This window comes from Taudactylus pleione, unplaced genomic scaffold (assembly GCF_031769625.1).
Source record: "Taudactylus pleione unplaced genomic scaffold, aTauple2 ptg000685l, whole genome shotgun sequence".
NCBI lineage: Eukaryota > Metazoa > Chordata > Amphibia > Anura > Myobatrachidae > Taudactylus > Taudactylus pleione.
In genome coordinates, this window is record NW_028285087.1 from 829,371 (window position 1) to 851,244 (window position 21,874).

At 48.7% G+C, this 21,874-nt stretch overlaps 1 protein-coding gene across 1 annotated transcript in view; it reads right to left on the minus strand.

The window, feature by feature from the left end:
- Positions 1–21,874, minus strand: part of AFAP1L2 (actin filament associated protein 1 like 2) — a 161,185-nt gene that overhangs the window by 61,855 nt on the left and 77,456 nt on the right. The window contains exons 2-4 of the mRNA XM_088456091.1: positions 13,389–13,520; positions 9,194–9,268; positions 8,954–9,060 (exon numbers count right to left, since the gene is read on the minus strand). Coding sequence (XP_088312217.1) covers positions 8,954–9,060; positions 9,194–9,268; positions 13,389–13,520 — 314 coding nt within the window. The remainder of the gene's footprint in view (positions 1–8,953; positions 9,061–9,193; positions 9,269–13,388; positions 13,521–21,874) is intronic.

Below are 21,874 nucleotides of genomic sequence, written 5' to 3' on the forward strand. Positions count from 1 at the left end.
AATGACAGGCGTCTAAATCTAGACGCCTGTCATTTTACAGACGCCGGGAGACCGTCGCCCGGCATCCCGATCGAAGGGACGCCGGGCGCTGAGCGCAGATAGCCGCGGGGGGTGGAGGGTTAGGTTTAGGGTTCCCGGGGGGGATTTAGGGGTAGGCACCCCTCCTGGAGGTTAGGGTCAGGCTAGGGGAAGTGGGGTTAGGGTTAGGCACCCCCGGGGGGGATTTAGGGTTAGGCATCCCCCCGGGAGGTTAGGGTTAGGCTAGGGGGGGGGAGGGTTAGGCACCCCCGGGGGGGACTCAGGGTTAGGCACCCCCCCGGGGGACTTAGGTTTAGGCTGCGGGGAAGGGGGGTTAGGGTTATACACTTAGAGGGGGGATGAGGGTTAGGCACTGGGGGGAGGTTTAGGGTTAGGGGAGGGAATTAGGTTAGTCAATGCTTACCTTAGGGACAATCAGGATTTTCACCCAAGTCGGGCAGCCGCCGTCGGGATTCCAACTGCCGGACATGCGTCCGGTGGTAAATCATACCGATTCCCTAGGTACAGGGGGCTCGCAACTGCGAATATGCACGCAATCGGCGGATTGTTACGCACTGCGCATGTGTATGTGTCGGGACGTCGATTGCATTGGCTAAGCAGACCCATCGCAGTGTGATTGACAGGAACTACCGTTTGTAGGAGGTGATGGGGGAGGGGGGGTCTGAGAAATTAAGGCGTGCCAGTGCGTTTGACCGCTGTTACAGGGGCGTGCATTAGTTATCCACTGCGTGTGATAAAGTTAGCAATATCTGAGTAAGGTCAGAGCTTGTGCAAGTGTGCGTGAGGCTGCGATGGTACTCGCTTGTACCGATGGTTAGCGCACAAAGCCGCAGGACCAATTGAGATGCACTGTCTTAGAAATGTATTGGGCATTCCTGGGGACGATGACAGGGAGGTGGCTAAGCAAATGCATGGAGAGGCACTGTCTGATGGGTGTATTATGGGAATATCGCGGACGTGGCGCTGAAGCTCACATTGGAGGCTGTATTCTGCCGGAGATTGTGCACCCTAGCATAGGGCTGGCACAAGCTTCAATGGTGCGACCAATGCTGACCTCTAAAGATGCACCATGTGGTATTTAAGCATCTGTTAGCGCTCAGAGTGGGAGTGGCAGTCCTTGCATAGTAATAGGCGCGGATGTACACCAGGGAAGGCCTTGTAGCCGCAATAGCGAAAAGTCGCACAAGCAACTGCAGCAAAAGGCGCGCACACATGGACGCTGCTGCGGCCAAATCAGAATCAGTACACAATGAAGAGAAGTGTGGCGAAACCAGAGACAATAATAAACAGATGTGCCTTACCATACAAAAACATGGCTAATGCACGTAAGGAAGCCGGTAAGACAAAACAATGTATATAGCAAAAATCACATAAAGTGACATAAATGAAGACAAAGCTTTTATCCACAAACCAACCCAACTGCTCTGAAGGAAGAAAACATCCGCCATAGAGCACAGTTTGATGTTACCTAACGAGTCTATTTTGGCTAATCCCTGGATGAACCTACTATATTGTGCTATTAGATGGCTCTTAGTAACTTCCTCCAACTACAGTAGTATCACAAGACAATCTTATCCAAAGATTTATAGTTATGGTGACAAATCTAACGAAGCGTGAGCAGGTTATGGTGACAAATCTTGTACAGTATATTACTCATAGCGGTGCCACATTTGTATATTACTTTCAATATTACTCATAGCGCAGCCACATTCCCGAAAACAAATCTGCAGGATCCACTCGCTAGATCAAAGTATTTTGGTCCCTGGATTTATGGTACAAAGTTTTAGTATTAATTTATTATCACTACGATGGATTATTATGTCCAAAGAGACCATTGCCAGCTTGTGAGTGCTGGACGTGACAAGAACAGAACTATCTAGCCTGTCCTCAGATTCCAATGCCTGACCAAGATCATAATCATATTATCTGTAATGCATTTATAGAACAGAATATGATTATGATATTTAGGTATATAGTGTGTCATAGTGATCTAGATACATATTTGCCTATGCGGGAGCTATATTAGAACCCATAGCGGTTCCCGTTATTTGGATAAAGTATCCAAAAAGACGCAACGGCGATGCAAAATTATGGTAATGCCGCAGGAGGTGTCTTGTGAAAATAGTCGCCTCCTGCCAGCTGCTGTGATGCGCTGCTGCATTCCAGGACGCAGCCATCGGATCACTTGCGTGAACGCCGCCTATCTGATTAACCCTGCATAAAGTAATGTGGGTCTCAAATTGACATACGAAATATATGGATGCGGCTAACCACAGTTAGGTATACAAGTTTGATGGTGGGTTATACATTATTTCAATGCTTCGGTTTCTAGGAGGTGGTCTAGAAAACATTCCACTGATGACCGAAATGCGTTGACATAGCTGGCGTGCCGAATGTAAATAAAACTGCTCCGGAGAAGCTCAGGAGAGTAAACTCTCTCTCTAAATATATGTATATAATGATCCACAGTCACTTGATATATTTATACAAAACGATCACCTCCTCTCTTAATTGTCTTTTTACTATTGAGCATACTAAATAATTCTTGTTTGTTACTTGCTCATTCCCACATTAGGGAAATGGCTAACAGCTAGCTAACAGGTCCAAGCTCCAGCATTCTTCGCATTCCGGTTCTTGATAAATGTCACAATATAGCAGCACCCATAAAAACCTATGGGGGCTGCTCTTGTGATCAGAAACGGGGGAACAGCAGCACGCCAGCGATGCGTAAATTTTGCAAGTGTCCCCCGAATATGTGGGTTCTCAAGGTATTTCCTGCACAATTTGTAAATATAAACCTTAAGTGGGAGATGTATGAAATCTTCAAGAGAGATATAGTGAAGTAGTTGCCCATAGCAACCAATTAACTTCTGTCATTTGCCTAACACATGACATAAGCTCATTGGTTGCTATGGGCATCTTTCCACTTTTTCTCTCTCAAAGATTTGATAAATCTCCCCCTGAGTCATTAAATGACCCTATAATTGCAGCATTGCACGGTAGTGTAGAATTTGACACCAGTCATTATAGCTCACTGTCCTAATTTCTAAACGCTCCATAAATATCTTGTCACAATCAGAGAAAAAAAAGGAGGAATGGAAAGAGGGGAACTGATTGTGAAGGAAATGTTCTCGCCTTCAGGTGTAGTCCTGGATGTATAGATAATTATACAAGCATCCTAATAACATAAAAATTACAAAAGCACTGGGGAAGTTGTTGATGTGAGGTATATATGTCCCAGGTTCTTAACTTCTGTGTAGTAATTATCAAAGTAATAAGCAGCCTTGATTGCCTGACCACCTGTGAGAGGCTGATAAAAGGTGTGTCAGTCTCCTACTACCTGAGGAAGACCTGTTGAGAGACGCTGCTATGGCTTTATGAAAGTGCTGTATTTAAATACTATTTTGTGTGAGTTGGACATCACACCCTTAGAGAGGGAGACTATGTATAGTTAGTGCCAGGCCAGGATTTACTTGTATGTTTTGTTTATTTTGTGCTGCAAATTAAAACTAGCTGCATTTACTTGTACCAAGGTACTGGACTAGTGTGATATTATTTCAGCTGCTGCGAGAGAATTGCTATCTTTTACCAGAAGATGGCACCCCTTGACTGAAGTGTGTGTATATATATATATATATATATATATATATATACATATACACACATACATACATACATACTATATGGATAAAAGTATACTTACACGTGACCATTAACACCAACAGGGACTGTAATGACATTGTATTGAAACACATATACATTAATATGGAGTTGGTCCCCCTTTTGCAGATGTTCAGCTTCCACCCTTTTTGGAAGGCTTTCCACAAGATTTTGGAGGGTTTCTGTGGGAATTTGTGCCCATTCATTCTGTAGAGCATTTATGAGGTCAGGCACTGATGTTGGACGAGAAGGCCTGGCTCGCAATCTCCAGTCCAGTTCATCCCAAAGGTGCTCCATGGGGTTGAGGTCAGGGCTCTGTGTGGGCCAGTCAAGTTCTTCCACACCAAACTCATCAATCCATGTCTTTATAGTCCTTGCTGTGTGCACTGGGGCACAGTCATATTGGAATAGAAAAGGGCCTTACCCAAATTGTTGCCACAAAGTTGGAAGCATAGCATTGTCCAAAATGTCTTGGTATGCTGAAGCATTAAAATTGCTCTTCACTGGAGATAAGGGGCCTAGCCCAAACCCTGAAAGACAGCCCCATACCATTATCCCTCCTCCACCAAACTTCACAGTTGGCACAATGCAGTCAGGCAGGTAACGTTCTCCCGGCATCCGCCAAACCCAGACTCGCCCATCTGACTGCCAAATAGAGAAGCGTGATTCCTCACTCCACAGAAAACGTTTCCACTGCTCCACAGTCCAGTGTCGATGTGCTTTACACCACTCCATCCAACGCTTGGCATTGGTGATGTGAGGCTTGCATGCAGCTGCTCGGAAACCTATTCCATTAAGCTCCCGCTGCACAGTTTTTGTGCTTACATTAATGCCAGTCTTCAGCTACAGCAGGGATGGGGGCCGTGTAAGTCCCTCTGAATAATTTGGTCTGGCCCTCTAAGCTTTTTCTGCTAGCCTCTTCTCGCCAGTTGACTGTGGAATATCCAGCAGGGATGAAATTTCACGGACCGTCTTATTGCAAAGATGGCAGTCTATCACAGTACCACGCATCCTATCACAGCACCACGCTTCCTATCACAGTACCACACTTCCTATCACAGTACCACACATCCTATCACAGTACCACGCTTCCTATCACAGTACCACACATCCTATCACAGTACCACACATCCTATCACAGTACCACGCTTCCTATTACAGTACCACGCTTCCTATCACAGTACCACACATCCTATCACAGTACCACACATCCTATCACAGTACCACGCTTCCTATCACAGTACCACGCTTCCTATCACAGTACCACGCATCCTATCACAGTACCACACTTCCTATCACAGTACCACGCATCCTATCACAGTACCACGCATCCTATCACAGTACCACACTTCCTATCACAGTACCACGCTTCCTATCACAGTACCACACATCCTATCACAGTACCACGCTTCCTATCACAGTACCACGCATCCTATCACAGTACCACGCATCCTATCACAGTACCACGCTTCCTATCACAGTACCACGCTTCCTATCACAGTACCACACATCCTATCACAGTGCCACGCTTCCTATCACAGTGCCACGCTTCCTATCACAGTACCACGCTTCCTATCACAGTACCACACATCCTATCACAGTACCACGCATCCTATCACAGTACCACGCTTCCTATCACAGTACCACGCTTCCTATCACAGTACCAGGCTTCCTATCACAGTACCACGCATCCTATCACAGTACCACGCTCAGTATCACAGTACCACACTTCCTATCACAGTACCACGCTTCCTATCACAGTACCACACTTCCTATCACAGTACCACACTTCCTATCACAGTACCACGCTTCCTATCACAGTACCACGCTTCCTATCACAGTACCACGCTTCCTATCACAGTACCACGCATCCTATCACAGTACCACGCATCCTATCACAGTACCACGCATCCTATCACAGTACCACGCTCAATATCACAGTACCACGCTCAGTATCACAGTACCACACTTCCTATCACAGTACCACGCATCCTATCACAGTACCAGACTCAGTATCACAGTACCACACTTCCTATCACAGTACCACATTTGAAGTCACTGACCTCTTCAGAACGACCCATTTTGTATCACAAATGTTTGCAAATGGAGACTGAATGGCTAGGTGCTTGATTTTATACACCTGTGGCAACGGGTCCGATTGCAACACCTCAAATCAATAAATAACAGGTGTGGTCGAATACTTTTGTCCATATTATATATATATATATATATATATAAAGAGAAGGTGCATTATATTAATAATAAAGCATTTCTTTCCCGTGGATACCCCGGACAATGCCATCCTCGATTAGAGGACAGCCGCATTACTTGTACCATAGCTGTGTGTGTCATCTCTTGCAATAACCATAACCGTCAATAGACGTCTCAAATAGGTAAAAGCCATAAATCCAGCAAAAATATTCCCTTTTTGGCAGAATTATGGGCTTCATATCTTTGATAAGTCGACCCCTAAAAGTGAGTTAAGAGATGAGAAATTAGGGAAGCAATAATAATAACAGATGGACAGTAACCAGTACAGATCTACTGTTTACTGACTAATCTGCTAAACATTGTCTCTAGTCACTGACTAAAGGAACTTCCCAACATTCCGGAGGCTTATTACAGTGACCCAAGGCCTGTAAATGCAGAAAAGCAGCCATCAGTTAAAGGAACAGGAAGTGCCCCCTCTTCTCGCCGTAGGGCATTCCCAACTGTACATTCTTTTATTAGTTCCAGGACGCGTTTTCCCACGGATCCAGCCCATGCACCCTGCACCCCAGCTGCTCCTCTCTGTACGGAGCTAGCCGCAGCCTGGAGAACCGCGCTGACATTTTCCACCCAGAGAATGAACCGCTGCCTATTTTAGTCCATAGACGATGCTGGCCGCAGATAAACATTAAACCAAAATAAAACGAAAGTGAGTTATTGGGCCGTTATCTGGAGGAATCTGCACAGCAGTCAGGTTTTGCTTACAGTTCCTAAAACAACGTCTCGCTCTCATCTAAATGTGCTGATTTACAGTGTGCAAGTAAGTGGCTCTCCTTACTCAACACCCCATGGGGTAAGGAAAATGTTGGTGAATAATGCCCCATAATCATACTTGCCTATCCTCCCGATTCGGCTGGGAGCCTCCCGGTGGCCGCAGGCCCCCCATGACCCCCCCGCAATTATCTGTGAAACCCCCGCAGTGGGAAAGGAGGCGGTGACGCGATTCACACTGAATCGCGTCATTTTGGCCCCACCCCCTGCTTCACAATACCTGTAATATCAGCATTGTGTAGTGGGGGCGGGACGCAATCACGTGGCCCTACCCACAAATGGCTGTCATATGTACAGCCACGCCCCCCTGCCCTGCCTGCTCCCTCCCAGAAGGGGCAACCAGAAAGTCGGCAACCTTGCCCATAACGTCACAGCGTGCCATGGAGATTATAAACCAGCAGCTGAGGTCGATGCATCTAAATGACTTTATAAACTTTTTTCTTAATCACAAATGAGCAGAACCAGATAAAGAACCCATGGGACCCTCGACTTCATGCCCTGTCCCAAGATGGCCGCCGTGATCACTATTGAGCATGTGCAGGGGCTGTCTTGTCTGTACTGTTCAGAGTGTCATGGTGGGAGACAGAAGTCTCCTACTTAGCTCATAGAGAGAATCCCTGTACCACTACCCATTTGATGCATACACTCAGTGGCTGGTGAGATGCTTAGAACCCCGCTCCGCTCCATTACCAGTGTACATGTAACAGTGAGTACGGCTGTACCTCAATAAACCAACACCACTGGTTAAGTAACTGGGCTGTACACAGTGTGCCTACACAACTCTGCAATACTGACACCTGCACACGCATCATATCCAAATAGACAAGATACTGGCTCGGTGGCCCCCACTCACCCACCTCCATGCCTGCAAAAGGGTTTTCTCTAGAAAAACCAGCAATATTCTATACATCTATTTCCATTCTGCAAAAGGACATTAATTTTTTTCCAGTGCATCTCGCCCTATACATTTAATTTGATGGATTTTTCGCTCTCCAGTAGCATTTAGGACCTCATTCAGAGCCGGTCGCACAGAGCGTGCGGTCGGTCTGAATGAGGGGAGGACCTCTTGAATTTTCAAGACGTCCTCCTTTGCGGTGGTAAGGCTGTGGGTTAACACCCACAGCCTTACGACCGCCTAAGGTGATGGTCGCGATGGTCAAGACCATCGCGACCATCGGGGCTTATGACGAGACCCTAGGGTAGGGTCTCACTTTTTCGTAAGCCCCGGAGAGCTTCTGGCTCTGTCAGAGCCGGAAGCTCTCCACTGACATCACTAGTGATGTCAGTGGGGCCTCCCCCAAACGGCAGATGTTCCCATGGGAACGCCTCCGTTTGGGCTGCCACCCCCCCGGCCCGCCTTCCAAACAGGGCGAGCTGTCAATCAACATCGACAGCTCGCCCCCTTTGGATCGAGACCCGCTACGACCGGTGCTGTCGGTCGTAGCGGGTCTCACGCATGCGCACAATCCCAGCCATACACACAAGGCGCGCTACGCCAATAGGCATAAGCTCAGCTCTGCACCAGCCGACATGTCTTCTATTTAAATGATCGGCAGAGATGGCAAAACAGTCCATGAGGGTGACCTGATATAGGCAACTAGTGGGCATTTCAGTGCGTGCTGAAAGAGTGTGGCCACATCCTCCTGGGGGGCATTATTTCGTCTCTTGTGCCCATTCAGCTGCATGGGCGTTTCAGTCCTTGCCCACTCAGCCGCATGGATATACACAAGTGAAGCAGTTTGTAGTGGCATTTGCGCTTCAGGCTCATTAAGACATATGGTTATATATAATCATTTAAAGCACACCTGAAATTAAATGGAAAACGACAACAAATGTGAAGTGAGGTACGATGGAGTACTGCCTCTGTACGTCAGCAGCATAAGCCACGTCCCACATCTGTTATACAGAGACTATGGGGTCTATTTACTAAGCAGTGTTAGGAGACAGAGTGAAAAGTGATAAGGTGCCAGCCAATCAGCTCCCAGCTGTCATTTTTCAAACACAGCCTGTGAGATGGCAGTTAGGAGCTGATTGGCTGGTACCTTATCACTTTTCACTCTGTCTCCTAACACTGCTTAGTATATAGACCCCTTAGAAAGGACTGAAACAGGGCGCAAGGCTTAAATGATACGATACACCTACGAGACTGTAGATCCAGGCTTCAGGCCTGCAGCATAGAAGTAAATGCAGAATAGAAGTAAAAATAATAACTCACCATTTTCGGAGGTGGGAGGTCGGGCAGGCTTTTCTGTGGCGGTGCAGAGTGCAGCGCTGTCACCCCATTGGTCAGCACATCTTTGGCTGGCGGCTCCGAAGTTTTGGCTACAGAAAAAAAATGTGTAGGAAATATTCAGGTCAGATTTACAGCGGGATGTCGTTGTTATGTCCATTAGCGATGACGGTATTCTGAGCTGGGGATGCGAATGTCCATGGTAAGTAACACGTAAATACATACCTGGCGCAGTCTTTCCCGCTGTCTCCTTGTCGGACTCCACCACCTTGTTCATGTAGATATACTCTTCATCGCAACCTGAAATATGGACGACATGACATGGTCCTGATCTGAGCTCGTTCAGCAATATGTACATTTCTTATTGAAAAGTTATCACAGACATTATGGTAGGAACCTATAGTATGGGAGCAGGGGGGGAATGAAATAACGGTGCAGAAGCGTCTGTCAACTGTCAGCTTCTGGCTTCCTGTAATTACATAAATATATATATATATATATATAATTATATACTGCCCTAAGTTGTCCTGTCTAAGTCATGCACTGCGGGACATAGGGCTCGTGCCCATCAGCTGCCACTGCAGCAACAGGCCAGACAGACCAGCCGAAGAATCCCGGTGTAAGTCATACAGCGGGGAGAGACAGGGAGAGGAAGAGGGCGGACTGAAGGCGGACTGAGGGGACTTGGCATATGCAGGGGTCTAATTCAGTAGCGATTAATAATTTTGTTATCTGCTGAACCATATTCTGCCTCTGTAGGTGGTAATGCCCCTGACACTCGCTTTCTGCTGGACCAGGAGATGAGGCTATCCTCTAACTTGGACGTGCAACTGCTTGTTCACTGGAGACACACCAGCCAATCCCTGCCCACGTAGTCTCTTTGTGATTGGCTGAATACACAGCTGAAGCCGATAGTGTCAGTGGTTCCCAAACACAGTCCTCAAGGCACCCTGACAGTCCAGGTTTTCAGGATATCCATACTTGAGCACAGGCAACATCATTAGTACCTAAGTTAGTTTGATTATACCATCTATGCACAAGCATGGACAGCCTTAAAACCTGGACTGTTAGGGTGCCTTGAGGAGTGAGTTTGGGAAACCCTGCGATAGGTGCTTTCTTGCTTGTGTGTGCGCGGTTGTTGTTTTCCTCATCCATGAGATCTGCAGCTGAATCTGATGTACTAGAGAGGTTTTATTGGTGCCTAATAGGGAATGTGTATTATGCAAGCAAAACATATGGCTAAAACATGGGCATAAGTGTATGTGAGATACTGTATGCGGATCTAGACTTTTGATTTAGGAGAGGGGGGGCAGTTTAATGATAATAACACTGACTCCTCCTTTTTTCCTGGCACCTCCCCTTTCTGGTCCAAACACCTCCCCTTGGTGACTCATACTGTGCCGCCTCACACAGCCAGACGTCAACTCAGTGTGCGGCCCCGGGACAAACGCAGGATTTGTAGGAGGGGTTTTTCCTTGCGTGTGTGTATTGTGTGTGTAGAGTGTGTGTCAGGGTTGCCTACCCTCCCGATGAACGGGTGCAGCTCCCGGCCCCACTGAAAGGCAGGCAAGCCTCCCGGCTGCTGCCGATCCCCCCCGGCCCCCCCGCAAATACCTGTTAAACCCCAGCAGTGGGGGGGCCGATGACGCGATTCACGCTGAATCTCGTCATTTTGGCCCCGCCCCCTGCTTCACAATGCCTGTATTATCGGCATTGTGTAGCGGGGCGGGGCCAATATGACGCAATTGTGTAGTCCCGCCCCCGTTACGGGCACAAATGTCATCAGCCCGCCTGGCCACACCCCTTTTTGCCAGCCACACCCCCTGCCCTGCCGATCTGGTTGCTCCCTCCCGGAAGGAGCAGCCAGATAGTCGGGAAGTATGGGTGTGTGTGTGTATAGTATTGCACATTCATATTTTACATAGGACACATACACACACATTACATAGGACACATACACACACATTACATAGGACACATTAGGTCCGGCGACAGGGGGGGACTAGGGGCACACCTGTGCTGGGCCCCGAGGTTCTGAGGGGCCCCGAGGGCTCAGGGCAGTGGCGTAACTACGGAGGGTGCAGGGGGTGCGGTTGTTGTGAGCATCAGCGTCTGTCTCAAACATAAATAACCAATAGTGAGTTTATTAGGTCTTACACTATAAGCCAGCGGTTTCCAGGTATGACGCTGGAGAAGAGGTGGAGATCCCATGCCCAGTGTAAAACTCCATAATTTTTGATCCGGGCAGCGCTGGCTCCACCCGCTGGCTCAGCCGATTCCCGGGACGTGACCAATGGAGACGAAGCGGCAGCATAACATCATAGGTCACGACCGCCGCAATGCCATCCCACTGCGCAGTGAGAGGTCCACCATGACAGGCTTTCGCTGCACCCGCTTCCGCGGCTGACGGGCAGGGAGCACCTTTCTCTGACACACACAGATACAGATAGGAAGGGCCCATATAAAATATTTTAGTTTCTGAAGAGACATGTTTTTGTATGTGGGAATAATGTATTGTTTTGCCTTCTTTGGGGACAATGCAATGTGGTGGAAATGTGATTTTTTTTATATGTGGGGACAATGTATTATTTTTCCTTTTGTGGGGACAATGTATAATATGTTGCTTCTGTGAGGGCTAATGTGTAATATGTTGCTTCTGTGAGGGTTAATGTGTAATACGTTGCCTTCTGTGAGGGCTAATGTGTAATACGTTGCTTCTGTGAGGGCTAATGTGTAATACGTTGATTCTGTGAGAGCTAATGTGTAATACGTTGCCTTCTGTGAGGGCTAATGTGTAATACGTTGCTTCTGTGAGGGCTAATGTGTAATACGTTGCTTCTGTGAGAGCTAATGTGTAATATGTTGCCTTCTGTGAGGGCTAATGTGTAATACGTTGCCTTCTGTGAGGGCTAATGTGTAATATGTTGCTTCTGTGAGGGCTAATGTGTAATACGTTGCCTTCTGTGAGGGCTAATGTGTAATATGTTGCCTTCTGTGAGGGCTAATGTGTAATACGTTGCCTTCTGTGAGAGCTAATGTATAATATTTTGCTTCTGTGAGGGCTAATGTGTAATACGTTGCCTTCTGTGAGGGCTAATGTGTAATACGTTGCCTTCTGTGAGGGCTAATGTGTAATACGTTGCTTCTGTGAGGGCTAATGTGTAATACGTTGCTTCTGTGAGGGCTAATGTGTAATACGTTGCCTTCTGTGAGGGCTAATGTGTAATATGTTGCTTCTGTGAGGGCTAATGTGTAATACGTTGCCTTCTGTGAGGGCTAATGTGTAATACATTGCCTTCTGTGAGGGCTAATGTATAATATGTTGCTTCTGTGAGGGCTAATGTGTAATACGTTGCCTTCTGTGAGGGCTAATGTGTAATACGTTGCCTTCTGTGAGGACTAATGTGTAATATGTTGCCTTTTGTGAAGGCTAATGTGTCATACGTTGCCTTCCGTGGAGACCAGAGTGATTGGGTTTTTTTTAAGTGGGAGCCAATGTGTTTTATTTTGATTTCTGTGGGGCCAATTTGATTGTTCTCTTCTGTGGGGGCCAGTGTATGTGTCGTCCCGTCCTGTTGTATCATGGGTCCCAATGTGCGTGTTTTTCTCTGTGGGGGACAGATGGTGTGCCTTGGTAATATTAAAATCGAGTTCGGTGTGCCACGCTTTGAAAAAGGTTGAAAATCACTGCTATAAGTGGTATGCAGTCGGGAAGCCGGAGGACCTAATCCCGACAGCCGTCTTCCCAACTGCTTAATCCCGGCGAGGGTTAAATGACAGGCGTCTAAGTCTAGACGCCTGTCATTTTACCGATGCCGGGAGACCAGCACCCGGCATCCCGATCAAAGGGACGCCGGGCGCCGATAGCCGCGGGGGGAGGGAGGGTTAGATTTAGGGTTAGGCACCCCCCCAGGAGGTTAGGTTTAGGCTAGGGGAAGGGGGGGTTAGCGTTAGACACCCCCGGGGGGGACTTAGGGTTAGGCACTGGGGGGGAAGGTTAGGGTTAGGCACCCCTAAGGGAGGGTTAGGGGGTAGAATTAGGTTAGAGAATACTTACCTTGGACGATCGGGATTTCCTCCTCTGCCGGGATGCCGCTGATGGGATTCCAACCGCCGGGCATGGGTCCGGCGGTAAATCATACCGATTCCCTATAAGCAATACCTTGTACATATGTAACTCACAGGCCCATATGTAACAGCCTGCAAATTGCAGGGAACGGTGCGATTCTGTCGATTTAGCCCAGAAATTTAAAGCGGCAATAATTTAAAAGGCTTAACTTTCCGTTTTAGCCATAATTGCAGCGGCTCCTGCAACTCTCCGGTTGCTGAGTATGGGCCGTTCTGGTTATAATAATTGGCTAACTGGTCATTTCTAGGATTGTGATGGGTTCTAGGTAACCATCTGGTTCCTGGTACTTACTGCTGTTGGTTTTCACATACATCTGAAGGATTTCGGACAGCAGACATTTCTTTAGGATAGCCGAGCTGCTGAGATTCTCTTTGTCCAGGACGCTGAGGAAATCTTCCAGCTCGGTAAGCAGCCTCTCCAGGGCTAGGGAAACAGATATATATTAGAGAGGGCGACAGAGACCACATCCAGACACAACCACAATACTTTCTCCAATGGCCAAATGCATAATCATTACCCTTTATATATATCAGGGGTTCCCAACCACGGTCCTCAAGGCACACTAACAGTCCAGGTTTTAAGGATAGCCATACTTGAGCACAGGCAACTTAATTAGTACCTCAGGCAGTGGCGGAACTCCCGGAGACAATGAAGTCATTTGCCGCCGGGCGCCAGCCCTGAAGGGGGCACCTGGCTCCATTGTCCCCGGGAGCTGCATGGAGAAGGAGCGCCGCTGATCAGCGCTCCACCTCCAGTGGCGTAACTCTGGAGGGTACTGGGGGCATTGTATAAAAGGAACTGCATAGGGGGGGCAGGCGGCAGCTGGGGCTGGCATAGGTGCTGGGAGGGTGGTACATTTTAATGTGGAGGGGGGGCACCAACATTTATCTTGCCTCCGGGCACCTGGGGTGAAGTTACGCCACTGACCTCAGTTATTTTGATTAAATCATCTGTGCTTTAGCATTGGATATCACTAAGACTAGGACTGTTATGCTGGCCACACACATAGCGATATTTTATACGATCTGGCCGATTCAGACGCATTGGAACGACAGATCGTGTAAAATATGCCCAAATCGTGAGTAAATCGTGAGTCCCCACTCACTCACGATGCGCGTCCCTGCTGGTCGCACATCGCATCGTCCGATCTGCCGTGCAGTAGAGCAGATCTGAGAATCTAGGAGGCGATGCACTGGGGAAAAAAAAAAAAAGTTAAGATGCACGATAGATCTTAAGTCAGATTGGATGCTTTTTACTCCAATTCGTGTGTAGGAGCGGCCGGGAGAGAGTTCAGGGGAAATCGCAATCATCGTGGGATCGTGTGCAGATCGGTATGTGTGTGGGCACCCTTGCTCTGTAAGTGGGCCACTGCGTTGTTCAGCGAGCGGGTGGAGGGAGTCCGTGCAGGGGGGGGGGATTCTGGACGGTGAAGGATGGTGCGGGAAACTTGCCAACTAACACGGGTGCCAACTTATAGTCGAGGGCCTCCCGCCCATTCTAGTAATACGACAATTATGGTGTTGTGGGGCGTTAGGAGCAAACGATAGTGAAGTAAGGGAGGTAGAAGCACATGAGGGAAGAGGGCCCTGCTCGTGAGAGCTTACATTCTAAAGCGGAGGGGCAGACAGACAGCGGTGACACAGATGGGGTAGACAGAGAGCAAGGAGCATGGAGCAGTGGGTTAGGATGAGAGCTGGAAGGCTTTGATGAAGAAGTGGGTCTTGGGAGCCTGTTTGAAGAGTAGTAGAGGGGTCTGTTCATTATTACAAAAAAATCTCTGGAGGTAATTAGGTAGAACTGGCATGGAGTTCTACCTAATTATCGGAGGAATTCATCATTCTTCCTCCCCATAAGTATCTATTCCGGAATACTGTCATTTTTGCATTTACATCTTTAAGGAAAATAGATAAATTTTCCTGCCTGCTCCTACCTTACCGCAGCTGTAATCTGTATCCGTATACAGAAGCAACGCATGCACACCACTGATTACAGCTGCGGTAATTTAATATAATATTTATATTTTTTTTTTCTTATCTATGTTCTCCCTGCCACTGCATGCTGCTGCTGACGGGAAGCGTCTCCCCTCTGTTCCCCAGCGGCACTTGTAAGTGCTTCAATGAACTGTTTATAGTACATAAACTGGTCAATATTAAGCTTACTTAAGTACCACCGGGGAACAGAGGGGAGACGCTTCCCGTCAGCAGCAGCATGCAGCGGCGGGGAGATCACACAAGTGCAGCCGGAGCTGGATGGACCTGGCGGAGGGAGCTGTCTGAAGAGGAAGCTGGATGGACCTGGAGGAGGGAGCCGTCTGAAGAGGAAGCTGGATGGACCTGGAGGAGGGAGCTGTCTGAAGAGGAAGCTGGATGGACCTGGAGGAGGGAGCCATCTGAAGAGGAAGCTGGACTGAGCCGACCGAAGCGCCTGGAGGAGGGAGCGATGGAGGAGGACTTGCTCACACTGAAAGCAGGTAAGTATGTCCCTTTTCTAAACTAAACAGCCACTCTTGAACACTATCGGGGGCTGTATGCCATCTGAGGATGTCGTACAGTAACATCATCAAATTCCAAAAACTCCATTTTGCAATTTGATGAAAAGCATAATTGCAACACCCCCATGCTAAACTATAGGTAGTGTGAAAATTAACGCAGCAGGACTGTAACAAAGATATCAGTGATGTCTCTGTCGTTACAGGTTAGATGAATAGCTGTGAAACTTAAAGTCCCGCAGCCCCTAGGTAGAATCTGCCACTGGTAAATACGTTACTTTAGGTATGAAGAATAGGCCCCAGAGAGTCTTAGAGCTCTATTCATTATCACTTAATTTCTACAAAAGCAGGTACAGATGAACATTGTCCACACATCCCAGAGAACTGAATTTCCCCCTTTGAATATTATTTAAATATCTCATCCCATCTCATCAAATACTGTGCGTGCAATACTGGGCATAACCCACTGTTAGTCTGGAAAATCCACTCAGCTCACACCCACCGGACGATGCAACCCCCCCTCCCCCTCCCCCTCCCCCTGGGCACTGCCACCATGTCCACTTTTTGCAGATGACAGAACGCACAAAGGTCAGTACTTTAATAGAACCACAGAGAATAGCAGAAACCCTGTGCGCAGTTAATGGCGATAAGTTTGGATTTAGGGATTCTCCCTATTTCTCATTCCCTGCAGGATACAATGGACATCTCTCGGTATCACTGCTGGCGGCCATTGCAGGGGCTGTAGAAATTCCCAAACTGTTGGGAGACATGTTCAGAAACACACAGCATAGTAACCCTTTGCTAATACGAATTCCTTATGTAGTGTGTTATGAGGGGCTACCTATCCCCCTAGACCAGGTGCATCCCGCCACTCTGCACTATGCGCATGCAAGCTGGCGTTAATTGAGAAAGTCACAAAGGACGGCTCTCTCAGTAAGCGCTAGTGCCTAACCCTAACCCCGCACCCTAACCCATACTTGCCTACTCTCCCGAAATGGTCAGAACCCCTCTGAAAATCGGGCGTCATTCCAGGCTCCCCAGAAGAGTGGGCAAGTCTCCCGGCCGGCGCCACCCGCCTGCACCCTCCGCCGGCATCTGCTCTCACCTTGCAATAGGTGGCTGGTTCGGGGGAATTGATGACGCGATTTGCACTGAATCGCGTCCTCGTGGCCCCGCCCCCGGCTACACATTGCTGGTAATCTCAGCAATGAGTAAGGGGGTGGGGCCGCGGTCGCGCCCCCGCCCACAAAACCACATCACGCTCCCCTTGCTGTGCTGAGCTCCCAGAAGAGGCAGCCTGCCCTAACCCTAACCTCCCCCTAACGCCCCAAAATCCCGACAGTTTGGGATCCCGGCACCAGCATCCCAACCTGTCGGGATTTCGGCACCAGTATTCAGACCGTCAGCAACCCGCACGCCAGGATGCCGACTACATCCCTTCTACACCCACCGCATCCAAGCCCCGGATTGCATGGCAATGATTTGCTTTGCGGGTTTTGTTTGTATAGCTGGTAAACCCACCGACCGGCACGGAATAATTCTAAGGCACCTTCTAAATAAACGGACGAAGTTCGAAAAAGAAAGAAAACAAAAAAGGTTCATCGAAGAACCAGCATTCCGTGCGCTATTCTGGGCCTGACCCCGGGCTGCTCATATTTACACTGCAATAGTCATATTAATGACAGAGAGCTGAGAACCTTCTTCCTGAGCTTCCCCTAATACAGGAAGTTGTTCAGAGTAACAATGTCAGGACTAGTACATGAAACGCTTCACCTCTCATCTCTTCCACAGTCAGGAGAATCAGCGTGACTCAGCTATCACCTGCGCTCAGACAGGTGGGATACACGGGGGCTGACGCAGGGCCCCAGACATGGCCTCAGGGCGGGTGCACGCCGGGGGAGAGCTGTGATCTGTACCTGTCTCTCTTATTGTGGGGAGCAGGAGACAGGAATGAGGTCACTCAGTGACTAATATCTGATACTAGATAAATCCAGGAGAGAGTGATGAGAGGAGCCGCGGTCTATCGCCTACACAGTGATGCAACGTCTGATTCAGAGGTGAAGGAAGAAGCACCTGCAGCTGCATCTATTGGGTGTATGAGACTTTATGCCGCTACAAAGACCATACATCCGTAGGGGTCTATGTACTAAGGGCCTGTTTCATACCCGTTCGCTAGCGCGCGCAAACTACTCTGTGCGTTCGCAGGCCGGTCACTCGCTTAGCAAAGACAGCCCAGTGTAATGAGTGACAGGAGAGGCCGTTTGTGGGTGGTAACAGGGGCAGGACACTAATAACGGGGGAGTGGAGGTGCGAACGCAGGCGTGCCTGGGTGTTTCAACGCCGTTTTTAAGGCGTGCATAATTAACAGGCAGCGTCATAGTACACGTCACATGCCTGTTTTTTACACTGAAGTCCTCGCAGTGCTTGCGGCAGGGTAAGGCAACCGCAAGCGATGGTGCTCGATGTACCAATCTTTTAATACACTTCCTGGAGATGACGTGCGCTAGTGGGTGTCTGCATACACAGAGCAATCGCTCGCACAGCCAAAGTGGGTGCGCTTATGCCTTAGCGAGCGCTCGCTTCCCATGACGTCACTTTGAAAAATTTGCATACGCTGGATGCGAGCGATCTCATCTGGCGCACGGGTCTGAATCAGGACCTAAGTCTTAGAGAGAGATATAGTGCCAGCCAATCAGCTCCTGTCATTTTTCAAACACAGCCTGTAACGTGACAGTTGACAGTTAGGAGCTGATTGGTTGGTACTTTATTTCCATCCACTTTATCTCTCCCCTAGGCTTAGAACATAGGGCCTGATTCAGAGCCGGACGCAATTAGCGCTCGCTCGTTCCGAAAATAGGGGTGGCTATTCAAATGAACCGTTCGCTGTTTGCCGTCTGTTCACGCCTCTAGGTCTGAACGAGCGAACAAAACTTACGGTCGTTTTTGGGAAACTACGCCCCCTGGCCGCTCGCATCCTACGTCATGTCCGCTATTTATTAGATTAATCGAGTACATCGAACAGGGTATGAGCTGCTCGCTATTCTTGTGGTTGGTTTTTGCTACCACAATCTTGCGAGCAGTTCTGGCTAAAAAAAACCCAGTGACGTGGTCAATGACGCTGCTGTTTTAATTATGCACACCCATAAAACGCCCGTTTTGACCTTTAAGCACGCCTGCGATCGGATCTCCACTCCCCATTTTCAAACACCTTCCCCTGTTACCACCCACATACGCCTCATTCTGTCACTCAAAATAGCAGGCATTCGCTATTTTGCGAGCACACAATTTTCGGCCGCACTTAATGGTTCGCGCATGCGTATTACGATCCGTACGCATGCGCAGTTGGGCAAACATCGCTCGGAGCGAACGAGCAGCCACTTGCGTCCGGCTCTGAATCAGGCCCATAGACGGCATTATGTCATACGTGCTTCGGTGTAATCATGATATCACATTTAGGAACAGCCACGGGATTACTGACATCTACATAGCAATATGTCTCTTGTTTTATATACAAAATACAACTCTCATTATCTGTTCTTACTCTGAGGTGGTCGCTGCGGAAATGTTTTCGCAGTTGGACGATCTTTTTTCTCCTGTTGCACTGCGCACGTGGAGCGATGTTTTAAGGTGGTGGTCGTAGAGTGGATTTAGATGCAGAAAGATTGACAGGTAGGTAGAGAGCATTTGTGGAAGGTAACGGGGGGGCGGTGAGTTAAGTGCAGGCGTGTCACAACCGTTTTGGGGGCGTGTTGAAGCCAGCGACTGCGTCCTTGATCGCAGTGGTTCTGCCCCGCGCTGGGCAATAGCTACCAGGTGCAACCACTGGCTGTGTCAGTGGCTGTGGATCAGCCTATGGACCTGAGTCAGACCCGGACGCTAAGAAGCGTTCGCTCGTAGCTGGCCGATATTTGCATTCTGCGCATGTGTATGCATCGCAGTACGAAGCGTTCGGGAAGCGTTCGCTCACGTGCCCTGCAAAGAGAGACAGGAGAAGCCGTTTGTGGGGGGTGACAGGGGCTGGCCACTAGAAACGGGGGAGCGGAGGTGCGAACGCAGGCATGTCTGAGCGTCTCAACGCTATTCCAGAGGCGTGCATAATTAAGAGGCAGCGTCATAGTACACGTCACCTGGTTGTATTTCACACTGAAGTGCTCGCAGTGCTTGAGGTAGGGTATAGTCAACTTCAAGCGCTGCGTTTGCTACCGATGTACCGATGGTTGCATACACTTCCTGGAGATGATGTGCGCAAGTGGGTGTCTTAAGACAAGCTGGTGGGCGTCTGCATACACAAAGTGATCGCACGCCAGGACATAGTGGGCATGCTTATGCCTTGCAGTGCGATCGCCTGCCATGCCGTCACTTAGCCGAATTTGCATGCGCTGGGTGAGAGCGTGCGGTGTGTGCGAGCGTACGCATCTAGCGAGCGGCTCTGATTGAGCTCCTATGTCTCTACAGTCACAGCAGAGACCTTATTTTTTCAGGATTTCAAAAGTACTTTGCTTTTAAAGTTTGTATGTTATCAGGCTAGATGACTTCCCTGTCTTCTGATTGTACTGGTGGGGGGAGTAGTCCAGCTTATAGTACTGTGAGCGGGATGTTTACATGTTCCCATCGCATTCCGGAGCTTAGTAAAGCTGCTGTTTTAAGGCCCCCTCAGTGTCACAAATGAAATAATTAGCGCAACCTGTTGATCTTTTAAAATGTATGAGCCAGTACTGAAAACACTTGTGCGCCGACTAGGAGATCTGAAAAACTGTTAAGCTGCGTATCCACTTGTCGATTAAACAGAGCGATTGTACGATAATGACAGATTGGGCATGTCCGGGGATGAGGGAGGGAGCCTGCACTGATCGTCATATCATTCAGTGACACACTACAGGGGAAGAGGAACGATTGAACGATAACGACAGATTGGGCATGTCCGGATATGAGGGAGGGTCCCTACACTGATCGTCATATCATTCAGTGTAGGCACTGCAGGGGAAGAGGAACGATTGAACGATAACGACAGATTGGGCATGTCCGGATATGAGGGAGGGTCCCTACACTGATCGTCATATCATTCAGTGTAGGCACTGCAGGGGAAGAGGAACGATTGAACGATAACGACAGATTGGGCATGTCCGGATATGAGGGAGGGTCCCTACACTGATCGTCATATCATTCAGTGTAAGCACTGCAGGGGAAGAGGAACGATTGTACGATAATGACAGATTGGGCATGTCCGGATATGAGGGAGGGTCCCTACACTGATCGTCATATCATTCAGTGTAGGCACTGCAGGGGAAGAGGAACGATTGTACGATAATGACAGACTGGGCATGTCCGGGGATGAGGGAGGGTCCCTACACTGATCGTCATATCATTCAGTGTAGGCACTGCAGGGGAAGAGGAACGATTGAACGATAACGACAGATTGGGCATGTCCGGGGATGAGGGAGGGTCCCTACACTGATCGTCATATCATTCAGTGACACACTACAGGGGAAGAGGAATGATTGTACGATAATGACAGATTGGGCATGTCCGGGGATGAGGGAGGGTCCCTACACTGATCGTCATATCATTCAGTGTAGGCACTACAGGGGAAGAGGAACGATTGAACGATAATGACAGATTGGGTATGTCCGGATATGAGGGAGGGTCCCTACACTGATCGTCATATCATTCAGTGTAGGCACTGCAGGGGAAGAGGAACGATTGTACGATAATGACAGATTGGGCATGTCCGGGGATGAGGGAGGGTCCCTACACTGAACGTCATATCATTCAGTGTAGGCACTACAGGGGAAGAGGAACGATTGAACGATAATGACAGATTGGGCATGTCCGGATATGAGGGAGGGTCCCTACACTGATCGTCATATCATTCAGTGTAGGCACTGCAGGGGAAGAGGAACGATTGTACGATAATGACAGATTGGGCATGTCCGGGGATGAGGGAGGGAGCATGCACTGAACGTCATATCATTCAGTGACACACTACAGGGGAAGAGGAACGATTGAACGATAACGACAGATTGGGCATGTCCGGGGATGAGGGAGGGTCCCTACACTGAACGTCATATCATTCAGTGTAGGCACTACAGGGGAAGAGGAACGATTGAACGATAATGACAGATTGGGCATGTCCGGATATGAGGGAGGGTCCCTACACTGATCGTCATATCATTCAGTGTAGGCACTGCAGGGGAAGAGGAACGATTGTACGATAATGACAGATTGGGCATGTCCGGGGATGAGGGAGGGAGCATGCACTGAACGTCATATCATTCAGTGACACACTACA